Source organism: Labrus bergylta, chromosome 15 (genome assembly GCF_963930695.1).
Source record: "Labrus bergylta chromosome 15, fLabBer1.1, whole genome shotgun sequence".
Taxonomy (NCBI): Eukaryota; Metazoa; Chordata; class Actinopteri; order Labriformes; family Labridae; genus Labrus; species Labrus bergylta.
The window spans coordinates 4,092,198-4,116,117 of NC_089209.1; the positions used below are offsets into that span (position 1 = coordinate 4,092,198).

General features: G+C 40.1%; 2 protein-coding genes and 1 long non-coding RNA gene across 3 annotated transcripts; 1 reads left to right on the forward strand and 2 right to left on the reverse strand.

Annotated features, from left to right (window-relative positions):
• Positions 1-4,541: 4,541 nt before the first annotated feature.
• On the reverse strand, positions 4,542-12,447 carry LOC136182767 (uncharacterized). Its single transcript, XM_065964081.1, has 6 exons — positions 8,529-12,447; positions 8,054-8,374; positions 7,372-7,461; positions 6,616-6,717; positions 6,496-6,524; positions 4,542-6,399 (listed from the first exon to the last, which is right to left on the reverse strand). Exons 1-6 carry the CDS (start codon positions 8,587-8,589, stop codon positions 6,322-6,324), a joined length of 681 nt encoding a protein of 226 aa, XP_065820153.1. The 5' UTR covers positions 8,590-12,447; the 3' UTR covers positions 4,542-6,321.
• Positions 12,448-12,552: 105 nt separating this feature from the next.
• LOC136182766 (uncharacterized) lies at positions 12,553-17,729 on the reverse strand. Its single transcript, XM_065964080.1, has 8 exons — positions 17,547-17,729; positions 17,066-17,392; positions 16,720-16,809; positions 16,538-16,621; positions 16,344-16,372; positions 15,545-15,601; positions 14,687-14,755; positions 12,553-14,136 (listed from the first exon to the last, which is right to left on the reverse strand). The coding sequence occupies exons 1-8, from the start codon at positions 17,605-17,607 to the stop codon at positions 14,002-14,004; spliced, it is 852 nt and encodes a 283-aa protein (XP_065820152.1). The 5' UTR covers positions 17,608-17,729; the 3' UTR covers positions 12,553-14,001.
• A 2,455-nt stretch (positions 17,730-20,184) lies between these two features.
• Positions 20,185-21,248, forward strand: LOC136182768 (uncharacterized). The gene is made up of 2 exons (XR_010668800.1): positions 20,185-20,304; positions 20,770-21,248. It is a non-coding gene; the product is annotated as an uncharacterized lncRNA (long non-coding RNA).
• The last annotated feature ends 2,672 nt before the right edge of the window (positions 21,249-23,920 follow it).

Below are 23,920 nucleotides of genomic sequence, written 5' to 3' on the forward strand. Positions count from 1 at the left end.
CAGTCTCATGCTTCAGTAGTGATTTGTCAGCAGCATGAATGGACTCCTTCATCAGGGAGTGGAGACAGCAACAAGCTGTGTGTGTGTGCGTGCGTGCGCGTCCTGTATATGCGTGTGTGTGTGTACACTAGTGGGGCGGGGGGGGGGGGGTCCAGTTTTGCTCTCAAGCCTCCTCGCTCCCTTGTATGGGCCCACTCTCCCAACGGCCAATCAGAATCCAGAGATCTCATTACCTCACTCTCTGATGGGGGCCATGCCAAGCTGGACCGAATCCACCCTACAAAAAAAAAGGCTAATTTTCAAAGAGCAGGACAAAAAGAAGAAATGTGCCAATCTGTTAATTACAAAAAAGTCAATTTTAGAGCTTTAAAAAACGTAAGGTTCTTACTATAACTTAAGAGCTAACAGGTTCATAAAATAATGAATAATATAAAAGTAATTATCAACTGTAATTAACCTCAGACTTTTCCTATGCACAGATATTTGTCACTTCTATGTCCTTAGCAGTCGATAAAGATACTATAATAAACACGATCCCTTCTTACAAATTGTTAAGACTTTTTAGAGTACATCTGAAAACGTTAAATATTCAAAGGTAAACAGACACCTTTATGCACCTCATGCACTTTAACTGATGTATCACTGATTGCACAGCTCCCTATGTCAATACTGTCCATTTACAACTCTGTTTTTGCACATTTACATTTAATCTTTCAGATGTAAGACTAGTAATGCTTAGTTAAATCCTGGTTGTGTATATTCCCATTCTTAGTTTTGATATTTTTAGTACTTATTTACTTTGTATTTAATATTATATTGTGTTTAAATTTGCTAACATTGTGTTTTTTGCTCATATTGTGTGTTTGGACAACCTGCTGCTGCAACGCCACAATTTCCCAGTTTGGGATCAAAGTAATTCTATTCTATGAGCTGCACCTCGAGGGCGGCTGTCTAAGAACGTAAGCGTTGTTTTTGTGACAGTACGAGTGTGTGTGTTTTCGTGTGTGTTTTTGAGCTTTCTGAGTGTGTGAGTTGGAAAGAAGCCAGCCACTGACGCCCCGGCTGCACAGTTGAGTCTCCTCTTCCAATTAGAACTCAACCCAGAAACGGGACTTGTACATTTCCCACTGGAGTAGATCTATTGTCCCGAGAGCACAAAGCTGCGACTATTGTGGCGGTCATGAATTTATGAATGGGCACAAAAGATGGCATCCACTGAAAAAAAAGAAAGTGTCTCATTATGTTGTGGAATGTCTTTTTTGCGTTAGAAACAATGAAACCTGCAAAATTAGAACTGAACTTCCATCGTGGCCAACACGCTACAACGGCTGAACCGACGCACCCAAAAAATACTCATCTTGTGGGATTGGCAGTACCAGGAAAATGATGCGCACTCACACTAGGCAATCTGTACTGTGCCCAAGAACGCTTCCCCCCCAAAGTCCAGTTTGTTTGACTAGTATGAGTGCTCCCATCCGTGCTTAAGAACAGTGCACTTCCTCGGCCCTGGCACGGTTGGAAGAGGTGTGCTTCCCCTCGCACTTCAGCACTGCAATTCTGTGTGAACTCACAAACTGGGACCTCAATTACTAATGTGTAAGAACAAAGGCGTACTTCTTAATATTGTAGTTACAGAGCTGTAAATGGTTAACTCCAACACTGTAATGGCAATGCTACTTTCCCAACTCCAACTTTATCCAGACTTCCTCCGTCCAGTTCCCCGAGTGGGTATGGGTGACCGCGTTTAGATGAGCGACTGATATAATCTTTGTGCATGTAATCGTACTATTTCTGTTTGCCAGTATGTTCTCACCATTCACTAGTGAGTTGCAAATACACCCGCTTACAAAAGCATTGATAACAATCAATAGCGTCAGACTCAGTCCTCTGTCTTTCCACTGCGTGTTCCTTGGGCAGTGAAAACTTCTCGCCGTGCAGGTCATGTGTGAATAAGCAACTCAAGAAGATTTCAGGGCCCAGCCTGTCTCAGATTTTCCTGACATTTTCAGGAGTGCGCATGTGGAAACATCTTCAAACACTCATGTGTCTTTATGTGGCCTTCTTGGACTACATCTCACTTTCAAAACAGCCTTAACATGCACAGCACTTTATTTTATTATTATTTTTATTAAGCCAGAATAAACACCAAGTCCAAGAAGTCCCCCATGAGTCCACTTCTGTTATCCTTTTATTCCGTGTCTGTCCTGCACAGACCTGTCATACTGCAAAGACGGAAATCCAGGAGGTTAATCTGGCTGTAAATCTTAATCTCTCTGTTCTTTCCTCCATGCATCCTCCTCGCCATCCGCACAGGATCATCCAGACCCCCCCCCCCCCCCCCCCCCCAAACACAAACACACACACACCCCGACCTCATCCTCGTCCTGTCTGCTGTGCTTACAGGGTCACTGAGTTTGCCCTCATGTTACAGGCAGAGAGGGGTCGAGGGGCGTGGCTTGTGGACCACTGTCTTTGATCACTGTGGGGGTTACAGCCCCCTTTTATTCCACCTGATCAACACTGTACTGACCCTGCGCTCCCCCCCTCCCCCCCCCCTCACCCCCAGCAGAGACACAAATGCATCGGGGGGCTCAGGGGAAGGTCTGCAGAGGTTCTGTCTGTTATCATTTCGTCTCGTCTGTATTTTAAATGATTTGAAAGGTAAACATTCCCACCTCGTTCAATATCTCTGCAAACAGCCTTATCTCATTATTTATTTTTTTCGGAATATCTTAATTAATTTCAAACTTTCCATCACAGGGTCTTACTTCCAATCTTTTACCAACCAAAATAATAACGTACAATTTCACTTAGTTTACACTATTCATGAGTGAAATCAGGATCACATGAGACATTCATACATTTACATCCCAAGACACAACACACAATGACAAAAAAATAAAAAAAATAAAGTCATGTACATTCATATCTCATTCATTCAGCTAAAAAAAACCTCATTCATCACAAAGCACCCCCCACCCTCGTCCTTGTCCTGTATTCTCCCCCGACTCCCCACTTCCCCCGCCAGCCATGTCACAGATAGTTCCGTAATTTCATTTCTACATTCATAAACTTCCATACGACATTGAGTTGTTTAACCTTGTTTTTACCTCAAATAACGCCTTTTCTACAGTCAAATAATATCTCATTAATTCTTTCCAAGTCTGAAGGGCTGGATGGATGGATCCAGTGTTTTAAAATCAACTTTTTATAGATGAGGGCAAAGAACACAATCTGCCGTCCCAAAGAATATCGTTTGTTTTTTTCAGCATGTTTGGAGGAAGAAAAAAAAACTTTGGCCGAAGATTTGATTTCTGTTTTGACATATAACAGACCTCCATTTTTGAATTTCGTTCCTCACTTTGTTCACTTCAGTACAAAACCAAAACGAGTGCATGAGGGAGTCAGGAGATCTGCAAACTGCCCAATCTTGTTTAGCTGTTTCTACAGTTACTTAGACTTAGACTTAGACTTAGACTTTCTTTATTGTCATTCAAACTTGTACTTTACAGTGCAGATAAGAACAAAATTTTGTTGCATTTGGTCCGTTGTAGTGCAGGATAAAAACAGCAGCATGTATTTACATATAAAAAATAATACTTACAACATATCAAGCTCGTCTTCCATTGTGAGAAAATGTAGCAACAAATTACATCATTAGACCGCAGAGAAAACAAATTGAACCAGATTGCAGGGTGTAATAATCAGATAGAACTCCTCATCATCATCAGTCATTAATCTACAGGCAGAATTATCAAGGTGTTTTAATACCTGCATCAATGCTGCCATCTGCTGGTACTCTTGTAGTGTTGCCTTCATACTTCAATGATACCAAAGCTATACGCACTAGAAGAGGGCTTCTCAAACTTTTCACCATATGCAGAGGTGCTGCTTGTCAACAGGCAAGTTATAGGCAACTGCATGGGGCCCCAGGCCAATAGGGGGCCCAATGACAGTAGGATACCTCTCTAAGGTGGTCCCATATGACACCACTCCCTTACTCTCCATGCCCAAAATGAAGAAGAATTACTGTTTCTGTGTGTGAGTGCAAAAAGAAAGAGGAAGATGAGTAAGAGTCGGGACACTGGCAGACATCATGTTGATGAACGCTGGTTGGAGGGGCCCCTAATGAAAATTAGCTTAGGGCCCCAACAGACTCTAATAAATTCATAAGTGTTGGGAACTTTGTGTGCATGACACGTAAATAAAATACAATAAATCAGTCAAATTCTTATGTTAAACTATGAAGGTTTTAATTTTAAAAAAAGATCTGAGAGCTTGTTGCTTGGAAAATATGCCATGCAGATTGTTGAAATGCATGACTGCAAGTAGTGAGCTCATGGTGCTGTGGAGGATCTCTGCTGCCCCCCTCTGGTGAAAAGTAGAAAATGGCAACACTGCATGACTTTCTGTCTGTTTCTTGAAGGTTTTTAATTTGACTGATGAACTCCCTGTTTTTATCCTCATTACAGATTAACAGACATTTAAACATTATTAAACATAATTTTTTAGTATGCAATCTCAGTCTCAGAGCTCCCCAAAACATGTGTGTGAAGTTTCTTGTTCTAAATCCACTCTGATCCTGTATTTGATCATGTCTATAAACCCCTCTATTTCAGCCCTGCTCAGAACAGGCTGTTTCTGTGTCTGTACCTTTAAATATGTAAATGAGCTGTGTCTGATCACGCCCCCTCTCTGGAAGGGCTCTGGTGACTCAGGCTTTCTCGCTCCATGCCCTATTGTTTACATTGAGAAGGCAGACTCAGAGGGCAGAACAAACACCTAGCTGTGGGAGTGTCACCCACCTGGGGGAGGGGCTACTGCCCTTTGTGATGTCATGAAGGGAAAATCTCCAAACGGCCTGTTTGAGCACACATTTTCTGAAAAGTGGAGCAGGCAAAAGATGGAGAGGATGGACTTTTCTCATCATTGGGGGGTTTGTAGACGGACCAGAGACTCATATTAGTGTTTGAGAAATATGGTGATGTATTTGTTTTTAAGATGTTTTAAATGGAAACGTATTCTACATCAATCAGTGTTTTTGTCAGAGGAAGTATCGACTAGGGAGAACGCGGTTCTAGGAACTAGAGTAGTTCATAGTTTCTGGTGTGGATTCAGTAAAGAGAGGGAGGGTTCCAACAGTTTCTAGAATTATGAAAAAGTTCCTGAGGTCTGAAAACACCTTTAATGACCCTGCAGATGTGTTTTTAATAATGAAATGATCACATGTTAAGACACACATTTCTTCTCCTTTCAGTTTATTAAGCAGTAAGCTCTCCAAACATTTATCCTAAAGCTTGCCAGAGTGACAAAGAGTAAATCCACATGTTTGATGTCATTAATATTGATACAGAAGATCAGGAGATTGGTGTAACAGATTTGACATTACAGAGTTCTTCAGTGTCTCACAAATGTGCAAAAACAATTAAAAAACCTCAATCACATCTAAAAGATATCATCAATACTTTCTGTTCAATGATAAAGGAAGAATGTGTGACTTTATGATCCAGTAGATGTCGCCCTAAAGCACCAGCATGAAACCAAAACAAACTGCTGTTTGGCCACGCCTCCTCCATCCTGAAGCCATCACTGTCCTCCAGAGACACACCTCCAACCCAACTCCATATACATTAACAGGAAGGAGTTAGGAGTTAAGCGTAAGCAGCGGACAAAATCGTCTTTGGCCAGAGCTGCAATTGCCTGTGGTCTGCATTGTTGTGTTAGCATGCTACTGTTAGCACAGTTAAGTTAGCTTGTAGCTTCAAATTGTATATAAATTGATACAGATAACAATCTAAAAATGCTTATGTGATATCAAAATAATCAGTGAGTTTTGACTGGAGATCACTGTTAGTCCTATTTTGGGTCTTTTGGTTTCTTTAGTTTAATCTTTTCTTCTTAGGTAGTTTTAGAGGGAGGTACCATAATGACGGCACATTACGTGGTTGGCTCAGCATCTTCCCATCTTTTGTTTTTTTTCTTCCGGGTCTCCAGCCCCTTTTGTTTCTTATCTATCTTTGATTACTTTGGGGGGAGTGGGGTATTTACAATAAATAAAGCTAGGGTTGAACTTTAACTCTTTGTGGCGTCCTTGTATGTTTTCCGTCTCAGAGTTTTGAGCCTTGGTTTAATAATTTTGGTTAAGAAGGCCGTAACAAATATCAACTTCATATTCCACATCAGCACATTTATCAAATCCTCACTTAGTACCTCAAATAAAATGTGGATCCATGTTTTTATGCTCAAAAGTACAATATAGAAATGATTGAAAGCGGTGGATTAATGTATCTGCTGAGTGGATGTTTGTGTGGAAGTTGTTGATCAGTGGAGCCTGACAGAAGCAGAAGGTTCTCCAACATTTTCATAGTTCACTGAGCCTTCATCTCCATCATAATACACCTGTGAAAATACAAAAACATACGAGTTAAAATGGAGGTAAGAAATGTTCCTTTTCTTTATGAAGACAGTTCATATGAGGCTTTATTTCCAGCTCACAGTGATGTCATCAGGTGCTCTCTGGTTCCCTGAAAAATAAAGCACACAGAAAGATTTCAGCTCTGACTTTAAGGTTGGTGGTGATAGGTGTGAATAAAAGTTGGTGTGAGTGTTTCTCACCTCGAGCTCTGAAGAGAAGAACAGTGATCACAGTAATCAGGAGGAGTTCAGCCACACGCAGAGCCAACATGACCAAGTCCAGATCAGAAGAACCTGTACAATCTGATGAACAGGAACCAGAGGTGGGCAAAGTTAATATTTCATATTTAAATGACTTCACAGATTTTGACTTTATTCCATCAAAATCACAACATTCCTCCCTGAGGTCTTCTTCAGGTGATCGTGTTTTAACAAAGGAGGGGGGGCCACGCCCATTTATATAGATTTCAACACCAATAGGCTGATAGGCACTATGATGGCCCGGTGTGGTCAAAGAGTTTCTTCTTCTGGTTCTGCGTCCACTGAAGACACAAATGCAAAAACACAACAAGAGATAAAATCAAACAGCTAACTCAAGGCCAAGCTGAGAGCTCTGATTGGTCTGAAAGAAGCAGTAACTGCATCAACTACTTAGTAAGTTATTATCAAAACTATAGAGTTAAAGCTTTAAAAAAAACCACTTTAAAACATCTCAGTGAAGTGGAAAGTCTGCATGGTTGTGGGTTGACTGTTGAGTCATTTAAAGTTAAAGCTTTGTTTGCTTCTGTCAGAGGCTCAGTGTGATGGTTCAGAACATTTGGACATGTTGATTTGTTACCATTTATTAAACAACAAAAAAAGAGAAGAAAACAAAAAACAGGGATATTGGTAGACTGCCTGCATGTGTTGTCTTTGTGACAATTTAATAAAATCAGACGTATAAAAACGCTGACTCACCGCCGTGTTGACCTGTTGTTGTTGTTGTTGTTGTTGTTGTTGGTGGTCTTGTTGTTGTTGGTGGTCTTGTTGTTTCTCTTGCGTCGTCGCCTGAAGAAGAGATAAACACAACTCATCAAACTGTTCAGTATAAAATTTGTGTTTTCATATAAAATTCAAATTTAGAATCCAAAATATTTTTTTTCATATTTTAGGCAAAACAAGTTTATTTATAAAACATCTTTCAGACTCCAGACAATTCAAAGTGCTTCACACAGACACAAAAAACATTTCAAACATTTCACAAGATGATAATAAAACTCTAAGAAGAGAATAAAAGTTGAGGTAAAAACTGAAGGTAAAAATAAGATTTAAATACAGATAAGTTGAATAAATGGTAATTGATTTATTGAGTTATTGTTAAATAAAGAAACAATGTTTCTACTTAAAAACATCTGAAAGTAAAACAAAACAAAGCAGGTCAAGTGTCTCTAATAACGGACATGGTGGTTTACTCCAAAGACACTTTGAAATGTTTTGATATAAGAAATGTAGAGTCCAAAGTAAGGATGGAGATTTTATAAGAGAAACACAACAAGAGACAAATTAACTTCATCAGAGTCTTTATAATTATTGTAATGTTTCAATTTATTGTTTGAATTAGAAAAGTTTTGTTTGAAAAGATTATGATTGAAATACTTACTCTTGGTAACAGAGAGATCAACTTGAGTCACATCGTCTGTTCTTCTTCCTGATTTGATCTGTAGACAGAGATAACGTCCAGCATCCTCCTCTCTGATCTTCTTTATAACCAGAGAACAGTCCTCTGTAACTCTCAGTCTGTCTGATTTAACTCCAGAGTTTTTAACCTGACCTTCTACAACCAGCTCTACTGCTGCGTTGTTTCCTAAATCTAAGAACCATGTCGTATATTCACACTTCTGTTGACCTTGTATCACAGTTTGACAAGACAACGTGGCGTCCTCTCCAACTCTGAATGTGACTCTTTTAACTAGAAATGCAGCTGTTGATAAAATGACAAAGAATAAAGTAAATCAATAAAATGTTGATTATATTCACAATCAGTTTGAGAATAATTCTTCATCTGTGGTTTCTCAGAGTTCATTAAATCCATCATGTTTAAAAAAAGGTTAAATATGTGATATAAATGTTCTTACCAGCAAACTGAAGCAGCGCTGTGAGAAGTAAAGAAGTTTGAATCCATTTGAGCTCGTTCATGGTGATTCTCCGTCTCTGTCCTCCCGTTGTCACGCTCCTAACTGTCTGAGTTTCTTCAGTAGTGCTTCTTTAAAGAGACGCTGCATCTACTTCCCTTTCTTAGTATGTCGTCACTTCCTCATTTTGACTTCAAGCCTGCTTTAAGTGTTCATTTCTATGAATGTGTCATAGTTATTAAAACATGATGTAACATGTTTAAGTGATCATAAACTGATGATCATTAAGATGAGCTGCATCGATCAGTAAAGAGGTCAGAGATCAGAGGTCAGAGGTCAGAGGTCAGAGGTCAGTACAGGCCGAGTACAGGCCGGTCACTCTCGCCTTTAATATTTGATTTGTTTTCTGATTCACCGTCAGATTTAAAGTTTGTTAATTTTAACCATTAAAATCAAAAGATTACAAACAAATCCTTCATTATCTTAATAAGAAATATTTATTTTACATGACAACTCAGACTGTTTGTACTTTTTAATTTATTATGATGAGAATGTCTGACAGAGTGTCCTCTTGACCTCCTGAATACAACTCTGAATGTCCGTCGTGTTTGAGAGATCAGAGATCAGATGTTATTTTAGTGCTCTGAGATGTGTTGACGCATCATTTTGAGTCTTTTCTTGAGAAGTGAAGGGGAAGTTGTTTGGTGAGAATGTGGGTATCATCATCAGCAGTCGAGTCAAAACAAACATTTCCTCCTCATCTTCAAACTCCTCTGCACGCTGCAGCAACATGGCCGTACTCCTGACAGCAGAAACACCTGAGAGGAGCTCTCTCATAAGCTCTCACTCTGTAGCAAACATTATCTAAATACACTATATCAGCAAAATCTCCTTCAAAGAGTTCACTATCAGAATATCAGTAAAAACCAAGTGGAAAAATGAGGCCAATGTGGAAGTGTGAAATCCTCTGGAGACGTAAGGCGCATAGCTGACATGATTGACGCGTGGGAGCGATGTAACCGTTCATCAAGAGGCTTAAAACCCGCCTCAGCTCCAGCTCTCAGCCTGTTGTTAGGTTGACTGAAAGTTAGGCTGGGACGGCATCCAGCATGGCGGCTGCTGACGATGAGCCTCCAGCGCCCCCTGCAGGAACAGATGCCTGACGTCACTCAGGCTTCATCCATTCATATTTACAGTCTGTGAGTAAAGAATGGAGCCAAGTTTAAGGACACGCCCACCTAGAAGCTCATTGATTCTGCCCACAGCAAGCTTCCACAAAGTGTCACTATTTTGCTGAAGGAGGCCGTAACACAGCTTAAAGAGAGCTTAAATACCTGCAAGTAAGACTTTGACAGTTCAATAGCAACAATACTGTTGCAGGTCAGAGCTGGTGAGGAAAAAGCAGAGGGAGAGACCAGAAATCTCACAGCTTAAAGACGTCATATTCTGACCTTTTTGGGGTTCATATATTTAATCTATGTATCTACTAAAGTATGTTCACAATAGCTAAAGTTCTTAAAAAGTGTCTGTTTTCATGAACTGCCGCTCCATGCACCGGCTCGCTTCTGACTCTCTCTCTAAGGCTCTGAAGTGCCCACGTTCAGAGTCCCCACGTGTGCCAAGTCTGATCTGATTGGTCGGCCTGTCGGCTCTGCCGTAATTGGTCAGTCGCTCAGCACGGTTCTTGGAAATGTCCCGCCCCTTTTACCATATTGGGAATGCAGCCACTCTGGCTCCGAGGGGAGAAAAAACATTAACACTGCCCACAGCAGGAACTCCTGAGCTGGTGGTGGGGAGGGCTTTGGTGCCTTGCTCAAGGACACCTCAGCACAGCTCAGGAGGTGATCTGGCACCAGCTACCAGACCAACTTCTATATTTGGTCTTAAACCCTTAAACCAGCGACCCTCCAGTTCCCAACCCAAGTCCCTACAGACTGAGCTACTGCCGTTTATAGGTTAGGAACGTTTTTTTTGCCCTCCAGCCCTCCGCGCTGGTGACGTCACTGAAAGCTATGAATAGAAAGGGGGTGTTGAGAGGTGATTGTAGAGAATGATGCATGTTTAAGTGTGAAATCAGTACAGCTCAAGTTGTCACCTCATTACTACAAATTGAGGCATCTAACACTTAAACTTGAAAAACACAGTCAACAAAAAAATACATACATAGGTTAGGTGTCTTGCCCAAGGACACATGAGGCTGCAGGAGCTGGGGATCGAACCCCCAACCTTCTGGTTGAGCTCATCTTATACATAACAACAGATGATCTCAAGATGACACTGTCTTTGAAATTGTTACATTGCATCTTTGCCATATTGCCTGCAGAGGGCGCCACCGTGCCTCTGTGTTTGGTCGTGGATCTGCTGAACTCTTCCTGTGATTTTGTGCACCCTGGTTAGAGCTGGAGCCTCCTCTCTGTAGTTCAACCATAGACTGTAAATATTACTGGACGAACCCTGACCCGTCTGTGACATAGGCAGAAAATGAGTCCAATCGACGGCCGCATCCATATTGGATTTGCAGTCTCAACCTAACTTCGGATCAACCTAACGACAGCAATACATGCCTTATTGTGAATAACTCTTATTCTTCATCAAATCAAAACTGATGAGTCATCAAAACATTCACCCCCCCGTACAGTGTGTCCATCGAGACATGAGCTAATCACACCTATTTGTTTGTTTTGTACCAAACTGTAAACATGTTCATCTCTGCTGTAAAAACAGACTTTTTTTAATGTTGTTTTTCAGATTAAATAAATATTTCTATATAAATGCACTCCTTTATGTCTACTTATGAGTATACATTTCAGATTTTAAAAGGACAAGACTAAAATGTGCATTAATGCTAAACTCAATAGCTTAGGGAAGGAAGTCTACTTTTACACAACTTCTTATTCTTTCAACATTTTTTTTTACCAAATACTAATGTAGTTCATTTCTGAAAGTGGGATGGAACAGAGTCATTGCAAAAATATGACCTTAAACACAGCCCCATTTTTAAATCAAGATACATGGAGAGTAAATAAGATCAATAACTTGTGAATAAAAACAGTTAAAAATGATTTAGAAATGTAGTCTTCCCTGATCAATATCACATAATATCAACTTCTCCCATCTAAACTGGACAAAGGGTTTTAAAATGGGAAGAAAATAGTTTGATTGCAAGTTGTTTGGAGGAGATCTATTTTTATTTGAACAGCATGAATACAGACCTGACCTGCTGACCTCCTGACCTGCTGACCTCCTGACCTGACAGACAGATGTCGCGCGAAGAGCTGTCAATCAAATCTGCCTCAACCCTATTATGGGCATAGTGTTTTCCTTAATAGAATAAAATCCGATGAGTTATAAAAAAATTCACCCCCCCACAGTGTGAGGAGAAGGGGCCGTCAACTTCAAACAGATTTGACATTACAGAGTTCTTCAGTGTCTCACAAATGTGCAAAAACAATTAAAAAACCTCAATCACATCTAAAAGATATCATCAATACTTTCTGTTCAATGATAAAGGAAGAATGTGTGACTTTATGATCCAGTAGATGTCGCCCTTAAGCACCAGCATGAAACCAAAACAAACTGCTGTTTGGCCACGCCTCCTCCATCCTGAAGCCTCCACTCTCCTCCAGAGACACACCTCCAACCCCTCTCCACTCAAGTTCCCATTAAGGAGTTAAGCGTAAGCGGTGGACTAAATCTTCCTTTGCTCGAGCTGCAATTGCCTGTGGCCTGCATTGTTGTGTTAGCATGCTACTGTTAGCAAAGTTAAGTTAGCTTGTAGCTTCACATTGTATATAAATTGATATAGATAACAATCTAAAAATGCTTATGTGATATCAAAATAATCAGTGAGTATGTTCTTCTTCTTCTTCTCTCTAGTTCTTGACTAAAACAGCTTTTATACACAAGGGGAGGAGCCGGCCGTCCCGTCCATGTAAACACGGCTCTGACAACAACACAGCGAGCGGGACTCGAGCTTCTCCCTCATTGTAGAAAGTCATGACTCAGAGACACATTTACACAGGATAGACTTGGTTTAAGATATATTTAGGTGTAACATGTCGCACATTGTTCCTTTAGTCTCGCTGGGCAGGTAAATGTCGCTCATCATCGACGTGAATGTAAATAAGATATTTTTCAAAGAAACAGACCATCAGATCAACAACAGAAACGTATAGCTGCCTCCATATTTTCCAGGATTTAAACGTTAACAAACATGTATAGTTCACTTCTTAAATTGAACACATTGAGCTGCACACAAGAAGTATTATTACAAAACTCAGACTAACTGTGTTTAAGGTATAAGAACGCATTCATGAAATGAAGTTCTTGTAATAATATTCTCACCTAAATCGAGTTGAAGAGCTATTTTATGATGTTCAGAAGAAAACATTTCAACAACTGAACCCTCATGTCTCTCTCCTCTCTCTTCTTTTAAGCGTCTAATGTGGAGCTGCATCAAGAGAACTATTCCTCACCTTCCTCTTATTAGTAAAGTGTATATTACCCCACTTTCTGGTTCCTCCTTTATCTGTCATGAAGTTCACACTCTGTCGATTTAGCCTTTTATGGGTTTCTACAGACTCTCGGATGTGACTTAGTCAAGATGATCGTTATCTCACTTCCTCTTCTCAGTCATGTACCTCTCAGTACATACAGAATGATCTGAGCAGTGATGAGAAACTACAACTTAACACATGCACATCAAAGTGCCTGCTGCGTATATAAACTTATTTTAAAAGCTGGTTTATATGGAGCTCCTGAAGTCCTAAAAAGTGGAAAAAAATATCTTGTGCACTTGAGTTATCATCTAACTTGTGCACAAGATGTTATGTTGTGCTCACAAGTGAATATCCTGTGTGCAAGGATTAAGACAAGAAACAGTCTGTGCTCACACACACTAGCATGTAGTCAAAGGTTTGTTAGTATCATGTTCACACAAGATATTAACTGGTGTGCCCAATATCTTTTTTTTACTTTTGGGATCTCCGTAGATTTACATTTCATGCAGAGGTATTATGCTAGGTCTTTGTGCTACTAGTAAACCTACAACGCCCTCTTTTGAAGGAAAAGCATCTTAAAGCAATAACTCTTGAAAGTCATCAACACAAAGTCTTATACAAACACATCTATCAGTATCTGTTTTCTACTGAGCCCTGCAAGGCTCAGGTGAGACAAAAAATAAAAAGCTGTCGATCATTTCAACAAATCCATGCACACTGATTTACAATCTGTGCACACAGATTTCAAAACAGTGCGCACGGTTTTTTAAACTGAAAGTGTGCCTGCAGATTGCAAATCCATGCACACGGTTTACAAATCCATGGGCACTGTTAATAAACTGTGCACACAGATTTGTAAACCGTGAAAAAAAGATTTACAAATTGCTTTAATTTTGTCCTACCTGAGCCTTGTAGGGCTCCGTAGTTTTCAGTGTAGAATGCTGAAAAAACCTGAGTTGTAACTTTACTTTGGATTCTTATTGCTTCTCTTTGTTGATGGTGGCGTAGAGGATGCTGGGATCAGCAGAGGCTCCTGCAGCAGTAGAAGAAGAAGAAGCTTTGACGGAGGCATAGGTCACTGAACCATCGTTAGCATCGTCTTTAGCACAAACCTGGAGATAGATCACAGAGCATTAAATATCACAAAATGACGTCATTAAATGCAAAGTGCAAGTTGATACATCGAGAATGAAGTCAAAATATAACATTGAAAAAATGTTTGTTTCTAGTAACATCTCCACATGTCATGCTGTGCTGAGAAATGTTATGTATAAATGTATGTGTGGATTCATTAATTCAGAAAACATGATCGTGATGTCTCTGGCTCCGCCCACACTAAGTGACTCAAGGTGTTCCTCGTGTCTCTGGAAACACTGGTCCAGATGTCTCTTTGTGTTCTTAATTACTGACAAACTGTAAACTGTAGTGATTATATCCCTTCGTTGATGTCCTGTGTTTATATTTTTTGTGCTTTTTTATAATGATAAGGACCGATGGGTCTGAAATAAAGTATCAAGTATAACGTGGAAATGTGAAGAATAAAGTGTAAACGTGGACACACTGATAGCACAGCCGATACTTGTTGACCTGAGCTTCATGACTTTAATAAAGACGTTTTTAAAGTTCACATCCATCCTGACTTTAACCAATCAGACAGCTTACCCGAGCTTCTCTTTTCCCCTTCTTGTTGTATCTGATGGAGGCGTAGGAAACCCCGCCTTCAGGATCAGCCTACACAGAGAAGACAACAAAACAGCTGCTCAGTAATGTTTATCGTGACCTGTGCTTTTGATTGGAGCAAATAAAAAAAAACTGGTTATGATCTTATCTAGGGGTAGCAGATAAAGGGAGAAGAGCAAGGGCCCCAGGACAGAGCCCTGTGGTACCCCACATAACTATGTACTGAGAATGTTCTGTCAGCAAGATAGGAAAAAAAACAATCTGTGAGCCCACAGTGTGATACGTTCCTGGTGCTCTGAAGTTGCATCACTATCAAACTTCCCTTTTTATCGTTGTCACCCTCTGAAGACTGAAGAGCAATTTATCACACTAATCTAAGGAAATTATGATTTTAAGGTGGGGGGGGTTTCTGCTCTTTAAAAAAAACACTTGCGTGCTGCTGATGACTTCCTGAACCTCCCACAAGTGGACAGATATAATAAATAAGATTAGTGTAATGGAAGGAATGACTCTTTCTCTGTGTCTTCACAGAAATGTTTTTTTAAACTTCTGAATATGCAGGATGAATTGTATAAAGCTCGTTTGATGGTATCCAAAGAATGACCCTTATGATGTCTTAATTTATCAAGCCTCTGTTTTCATCTTAATTTTCATCACAGTCTCCGTCTGAAGAACTTCTCTCTACTCTTATGTAAAAAAATGTTATGAATCCTGTTGTGTTTTTGCACTTCAATCTTAAAAAACCTCAGCTCAGATCAATGAAGAATTCAAAAAAGACTCTGCTATGGTCACATGTAGCGAGCAAACACAGCAACAAAGAGGGTAAAGTTGTGATCTCACCATGTCCTGACCGGTCCCTGCAGCAGACCGAGACCCTGCAGGGTCTGAGGTCAGCTCCTGGACAGAAAACACATCACATTATGCATTCAGTGCAACATTGTTAGGGAGCTAAATAATAATAACACCTGCAATGTAATGCAGTAGATTTATGCATGCTTCAAAACATCTTAAGTCTGTCAGCAGGGGCATGTCCAGACTTTTCTGACTTGGGTGGACTCATGCAGGGTGGTATGCCTGACAACAGGGGTTGCAAATTAGCCTAGAAACATGTATGCATGTCATCTACTTTTTATCTTACATAAGAAGCATGTTCCCTGTGAAATAAACTAAGTCAAATAACATATTAACCTTTGTCAAATTCCCAGAGGGGCAATCAAGGTTTCAGTAATTCATTTTCAAACTTAACTGTTTAAAAAGTAAAAAGAAAAGAAAAGATGTTTGTGGAAAGTCACAGAAAGATTTGCAACATCAAAACTTCACAAAAGCTACAGGCAGAACCTGTTGCCCAGTTTTGAACATAAGCCCCTCCTCCTCCAGGCAGAGAGCCAGGCTACCAAGAGTAGCGAGGGCCCTGCCACCCCTGGCCGCCCCCCTGGACACACCACTGACTGTTGGTTCAGTTCAGTTTAACTAGAGATGTTTTGAAGTATGACAGACAAAAAGTGTCTCCATGAAGCTTATTGATAGTTTATCATTATGGACTTTTCATTTCAGAGGCTGTAGTTTAATCCATTTATCTGACATCACTGCAGTAGACATACTCTGTTATTCCAACATAATCAAACGTTTTGGGACTTACAACATCGTCACTCATCTGCGTTCTGTTTCCTGCAGAGACACAGAAACAGCTGGACTTTAGCTTCCAAATAAGAAATATGGATCATCCAAACTTCTAGATATTAAAATGTGTTGGTAAACTGAAGCTAACAAACATTCAACTTCTGTAATTAAAGCTTTTTTTTTCTGCATGAAAATGTTCATCTGTGCTCTCACTTTTCCGTCTGATGACTTTCACAACGACCACTAACAGAACTATAAAAACCACCACGGGCACGAAGATCAACCACCAACGCCAGTCTGCCAGAAAAATGAAAATATGTGAAGCATGATGACCTCAGACTTCTGTCCTTAATCAGAATCAAACACAGAGAGGAGAAGACAACAGGAGACTCTACCTCCTGCAGGCGCAGGAATTGTTGTTGTTGTTGTTGTTGTTGTTGTTGTTGTTATTGGTGGTCTTATTGGTTCTGGTTTGGCATCCTCACCTGAAGTTGAGAGAAACACAACTCAACAAACTGTTCAGCACTAAACTTGTGTTTTAATATAAATTTCAAACTTCAAATCCAAAAAAAAGTTTTAATATTTGAAGTATTTCCAGTCCAAAGTAAGGATGGAGATTTTATAAGAGAAACACAACAAGAGACAAATTAACTTCATCAGAGTCTTTATAATTATTGTGATGTTTCAGTTTATTGTTTGAATTAGAAAAGTTTTATTTGAAAAGATTATTGAAATACTTACTCTTGGTAACAGATAGAAGAACTAGAGAGTCATCACCTGTTCTTCCTCCTGATATGTACTGTTGACAGACATAACTTCCAGCATCCTCCTCTCTGATCTTCTTTATAACCAGAGAACAGTCCTCTGTAACTCTCAGTCTGTCTGATTTAGCTCCAGAGTTTCTAACCTGACCAAGTGTAACCAGCTCTATTGCTGCGTTGTTTCCTGAATCAAAAAAGATCCATGTCGTATATTTGCACTCCTGTTGATCTTGTATCACAGTTTCACAAGACAACGTGGCGTTCTCTCCAACTCTGAATGTGACTTCTTTATCTCCAGCTGCTGCTGCTGTTGAGAAAATGACAAAGAATAAAGTAAATCAATAAAATGTTGATTATATTCACAATCAGTTTGAGAATAATTGTTCATCTGTGGTTTCTCAGAGTTCATTAAATCCATCATGTTTAAAAAAAGGTTAAATATGTGATATAAATGTTCTTACCAGCAAACTGAAGCAGCGCTGTGAGAAGTAAAGGAGTTTGAATCCATTTGAGCTCGTTCATGGTGATTCTCCGTCTCTGTCCTCCCGTTGTCACGCTCCTAACTGTCTGAGTTTCTTCAGTAGTGCTTCTTTAAAGAGACGCTGCATCTACTTCCCTTTCTTAGTATGTCATCACTTCCTCATTTTGACTGCAAGCCTGCTTTAAGTGTTCACTTCTATGAATGTGTCATAGTTATTAAAACATGATGTAACATGTTTAAGTGATCATAAACTGATGATCATTAAGATGAGCTGCATCGATCAGTAAAGAGGTCAGAGGTCAGAGGTCAGAGGTCAGAGGTCAGAGTTCAGTACAGGCCGAGTACAGGCCGGTCACTCTCGCCTTTAATATTTGATTTGTTTTCTGATTCACCATCAGATTTAAAGTTTGTTAATTTTAACCATTAAAATCAAAAGATTACAAACAAATCCTTCATTATCTTAATAAGAAATATTTATTTTACATGAAAAAACAGTAAAGGTTCAAATAAGGCTAATCATTAATGTTCATCTTGTTAATAAAGTTTCAAAACTGATCATTATTCAAGAAATGTGTTTCTAAAAGAAGATGGAGAGGACGGAGGAAGTTAAATGTGTGAAGATTGTGAGTTCAGATAAACGTCTGAAAAGTGCAACGCTCCTCTTTAGATGGTGTTTCTGAGTAAACAGTCAGATTTAATAATGATGTCTGAGAGCAAAAAGTGAACAAAACATGGAGGGTTAAACTCCTTGATCTCCTGAATACAACTCTGAATGTCCGTCGTGTTTGAGAGATCAACAAACATTTCCTCCTCATCTTCAAACTCCTCTGCACGCTGCAGCAACATGGCCGTACTCCTGACAGCAGAAACACCTGAGAGGAGCTCTCTCATAAGCTCTCACTCTGCAGCAAACATTATCTAAATACACTATATCAGCAATCTCCTTCAAAGAGTTCACTATCAGAATATCAGTAAAAACCAAGTGGAAAAATGAGGCCAATGTGGAAGTGTGAAATCCTCTGGAGACGTAAGGCGCATAGCTGACATGATTGGCGCGTGGGAGCGATGTAACCGTTCATCAAGAGGCTTAAAACCCGCCTCAGCTCCAGCTCTCAGCCTGTTGTTAGGTTGACTGAAAGTTAGGCTGGGACGGCATCCAGCATGGCGGCTGCTGACGATGAGCCTCCAGCGCCCCCTGCAGGAACAGATGCCTGACGTCACTCAGGCTTCATCCATTCATATTTACAGTCTGTGAGTAAAGAATGGAGCCAAGTTTAAGGACACGCCCACCTAGAAGCTCATTGATTCTGCCCACAGCAAGCTTCCACAAAGTGTCACTATTTTGCTGAAGGAGGCCGTAACACAGCTTAAAGAGAGCTTAAATACCTGCAAGTAAGACTTTGACAGTTCAATAGCAACAATACTGTTGCAGGTCAGAGCTGGTGAGGAAAAAGCAGAGGGAGAGACCGGAAATCTCACAGCTTAAAGACGTCATATTCTGACCTTTTTGGGGTTCGTATATTTAATCTATGTATCTACTAAAGTATGTTCACAATAGCTAAAGTTCTTAAAAAGTGTCTGTTTTCATGAACTGCCGCTCCATGCACCGGCTCGCTTCTGACTCTCTCTCTAAGGCTCTGAAGTGCCCACGTTCAGAGTCCCCACGTGTGCCAAGTCTGATCTGATTGGTCGGCCTGTCGGCTCTGCCGTAATTGGTCAGTCGCTCAGCATGGTTCTTGGAAATGTCCCGCCCCTTTTACCATATTGGGAATGCAGCCACTCTGGCTCCGAGGGGAGAAAAAACATTAACACTGCCCACAGCAGGAACTCCTGAGCTGGTGGTGGGGAGGGCTTTGGTGCCTTGCTCAAGGACACCTCAGCACAGCTCAGGAGGTGATCTGGCACCAGCTACCAGACCAACTTCTATATTTGGTCTTAAACCCTTAAACCAGCGACCCTCCAGTTCCCAACCCAAGTCCCTACAGACTGAGCTACTGCCGTTTATAGGTTAGGAACGTTTTTTTTGCCCTCCAGCCCTCCGCGCTGGTGACGTCACTGAAAGCTATGAATAGGAAGGGGGTGTTGAGAGGTGATTGTAGAGAATGATGCATGTTTAAGTGTGAAATCAGTACAGCTCAAGTTGTCACCTCATTACTACAAATTGAGGCATCTAACACTTAAACTTGAAAAACACAGTCAACAAAAAAATACATACATAGGTTAGGTGTCTTGCCCAAGGACACATGAGGCTGCAGGAGCTGGGGATCGAACCCCCAACCTTCTGGTTGAGCTCATCTTATACATAACAACAGATGATCTCAAGATGACACTGTCTTTGAAATTGTTACATTGCATCTTTGCCATATTGCCTGCAGAGGGCGCCACCGTGCCTCTGTGTTTGGTCGTGGATCTGCTGAACTGTTCCTGTGATTTTGTGCACCCTGGTTAGAGCTGGAACCTCCTCTCTGCAGTTCAACCATAGACTGTAAATATTACTGGACGAACCCTGACCCGTCTGTTACATAGGCAGAAAATGAGTCCAATCGACGGCCGCATCCATCTTGGATTTGCAGTCTCAACCTAACTTCGGATCAACCTAACGACAGCAATAAGGCGGGACCGGCGGGACTTAACTCCGCCCATTCAGCTCGACGTCAGCAGTCCATTTGACAACATAACTAACAGCTAGGCTGCTATCATCAACTATTCCTGCTCATCCTGAGAAAACTCTACAAACAGTAAGTTAACATTTAACTTTTCTACAACAGTTAAAACTAATTATATTCAACCCAAATATTTAATTAAAGTCTTAAAACTACACTTTTTTAAATACAGTTCATGTTACTGTTCTGACAAAAAGAGGAATGTCTGTGTTTTATATTTACTGATGTCAACAGCGATGAGGTGAACATGACAATTGAAAAATAATTATTTAGTATTTATTATAAGACATTTGTTTGTTATTGAACCCTGTGAAGTCATGGAGTCTGTGGACAGTGTCAGCTTCACACCAAAAACTAAGAATTAGAAGAAATAGTGTTTAAGACTGGCATCTATTATGATGAGTTGCAGCTACCTTGTTCAATATTATTCCTGCAGATGTGGCTCATAACAAAAAAACAGCCTGAGCTGTCACATGTAGTTAACTGTACATTTTGTCTTGTCTGAGGCATTAATTGAACACCTTTGTATTTCTCCTATAGACACAGTGTGGATTATTGGTGACTGGTCCATCGAGGTGCCCAGAGAGCTGCAGAGACAGAGGAAGAAACCTGAGCCTCAACAACATCTGTATTTGTTGGTTCTTCTGGGGTGGACTTCAGTTGCTTCTCTTCAACAGCTCGCTGTGAGGGAGGTCTCCCCCGGATGGCCTGAGTGATGTCACCCACAGGCTGAGAGCTGAGGCGGGTTTTAAACCTCCTGACAAACCGTTACACCGCGCCCGCCTGTCAAGCTGGTCAGCTACACGCCTTATTGTGAATAACTCTTATCCTTCATTAAATCAAAACTGATGAGTCATCAAAACATTCACCCCCCCGTACAGTGTGTCCATCGAGACATGAGCTAATCACACCTATTTGTTTGTTTTGTACCAAGCTGTAAACATGTTCATCTCTGCTGTAAAAACAGACTTTTTTTAATGTTGTTTTTCAGATTAAATAAATATTTCTATATAAATGCACTCCTTTATGTCTACTTATGAGTATACATTTCAGATTTTAAAAGGACAAGACTAAAATGTGCATTAATGCTAAACTCAATAGCTTAGGGAAGGAAGTCTACTTTTACACAACTTCTTATTCTTTCAACATTTTTTTTTACCAAATACTAATGTAGTTCATTTCTGAAAGTGGGATGGAACAGAGTCATTGCAAAAATATGACCTTAAACACAGCCCCATTTTTAAATCAAGATACATGGAGAGTAAATAAAATCAATAACTTGTGAATAAAAACAGTTAAAAATGATTTAGAAATGTAGTCTTCCCTGATCAATATCACATAATATCAACTTCTCCCATCTAAACTGGACAAAGGGTTTTAAAATGGGAAGAAAATAGTTTGATTGCAAGTTGTTTGGAGGAGATCTATTTTTATTTGAACAGCATGAATACAGACCTGACCTGCTGACCTCCTGACCTGCTGACCTCCTGACCTGACAGACAGATGTCGCGCGAAGAGCTGTCAATCAAATCTGCCTCAACCCTATTATGGGCATAGTGTTTTCCTTAATAGAATAAAATCCGATGAGTTATAAAAAAATTCACCCCCCCACAGTGTGAGGAGAAGGGGCCGTCAACTTCAAACAGATTTGACATTACAGAGTTCTTCAGTGTCTCACAAATGTGCAAAAACAATTAAAAAACCTCAATCACATCTAAAAGATATCATCAATACTTTCTGTTCAATGATAAAGGAAGAATGTGTGACTTTATGATCCAGTAGATGTCGCCCTAAAGCACCAGCATGAAACCAAAACAAACTGCTGTTTGGCCACGCCTCCTCCATCCTGAAGCCTCCACTCTCCTCCAGAGACACACCTCCAACCCCTCTCCACTCAAGTTCCCATTAAGGAGTTAAGCGTAAGCGGTGGACTAAATCTTCCTTTGCTCGAGCTGCAATTGCCTGTGGTCTGCATTGTTGTGTTAGCATGCTACTGTTAGCACAGTTAAGTTAGCTTGTAGCTTCACATTGTATATAAATTGATATAGATAACAATCTAAAAATGCTTATGTGATATCAAAATAATCAGTGAGTATGTTCTTCTTCTTCTCTCTAGTTCTTGACTAAAACAGCTTTTATACACAAGGGGAGGAGCCGGCCGTCCCGTCCATGTAAACACGGCTCTGACAACAACACAGCGAGCGGGACTCGAGCTTCTCCCTCATTGTAGAAAGTCATGACTCAGAGACACATTTACACAGGATAGACTTGGTTTAAGATATATTTAGGTGTAACATGTCGCACATTGTTCCTTTAGTCTCGCTGGGCAGGTAAATGTCGCTCATCATCGACGTGAATGTAAATAAGATATTTTTCAAAGAAACAGACCATCAGATCAACAACAGAAACGTATAGCTGCCTCCATATTTTCCAGGATTTAAACATTAACAAACATGTATATTTCACTTCTTAAATTGAACACATTGAGCTGCACACAAGAAGTATTATTACAAAACTCAGACTAACTGTGTTTAAGGTATAAGAACGCATTCATGAAATGAAGTTCTTGTAATAATATTCCCCCCTAAATCGAGTTGAAGAGCTATTTTATGATGTTCAGAAGAAAACATTTCAACAACTGAACCCTCATGTCTCTCTCCTCTCTCTTTTAAGCGTCTAACCTGGAGCTGCATCAAGAGAACTATTCCTCACCTTCCTCTTATTAGTAAAGTGTATATTACCCCACTTTCTGGTTCCTCCTTTATCTGTCATGAAGTTCACACTCTGTCGATTTAGCCTTTTATGGGTTTCTACAGACTCTCGGATGTGACTTAATCAAGATGATCGTTATCTCACTTCCTCTTCTCAGTCATGTACCTCTCAGTACATACAGAATGATCTGAGCAGTGATGAGAAACTACAACTTAACACATGCACATCAAAGTGCCTGCTGCGTATATAAACTTATTTTAAAAGCTGGTTTATATGGAGCCCCTGAAGTCCTAAAAAGTGGAAAAAAATATCTTGTGCACTTGAGTTATCATCTAACTTGTGCACAAGATGTTATGTTGTGCTCACAAGTGAATATCCTGTGTGCAAGGATTAAGACAAGAAACAGTCAGTGCTCACACACACTAGCATGTAGTCAAAGGTTTGTTAGTATCATGTTCACACAAGATATTAACTGGTGTGCCCAATATCTTTTTTTTACTTTTGGGATCTCCGTAGATTTACATTTCATGCAGAGGTATTATGCTAGGTCTTTGTGCTACTAGTAAACTTACAACGCCCTCTTTTGAAGGAAAAGCATCTTAAAGCAATAACTCTTGAAAGTCATCAACACAAAGTCTTATACAAACACATCTATCAGTATCTGTTTTCTACTGAGCCCTGCAAGGCTCAGGTGAGACAAAAAATAAAAAGCTGTCGATCATTTCAACAAATCCATGCACACTGATTTACAATCTGTGCACACAGATTTCAAAACAGTGCGCACGGTTTTTTAAACTGAAAGTGTGCCTGCAGATTGCAAATCCATGCACACGGTTTACAAATCCATGGGCACTGTTAATAAACTGTGCACACAGATTTGTGAACCGTGAAAAAAAGATTTACAAATTGCTTTTAATTTTGTCCTACCTGAGCCTTGTAGGGCGCCGTAGTTTTCAGTGTAGAATGCTGAAAAAACCTG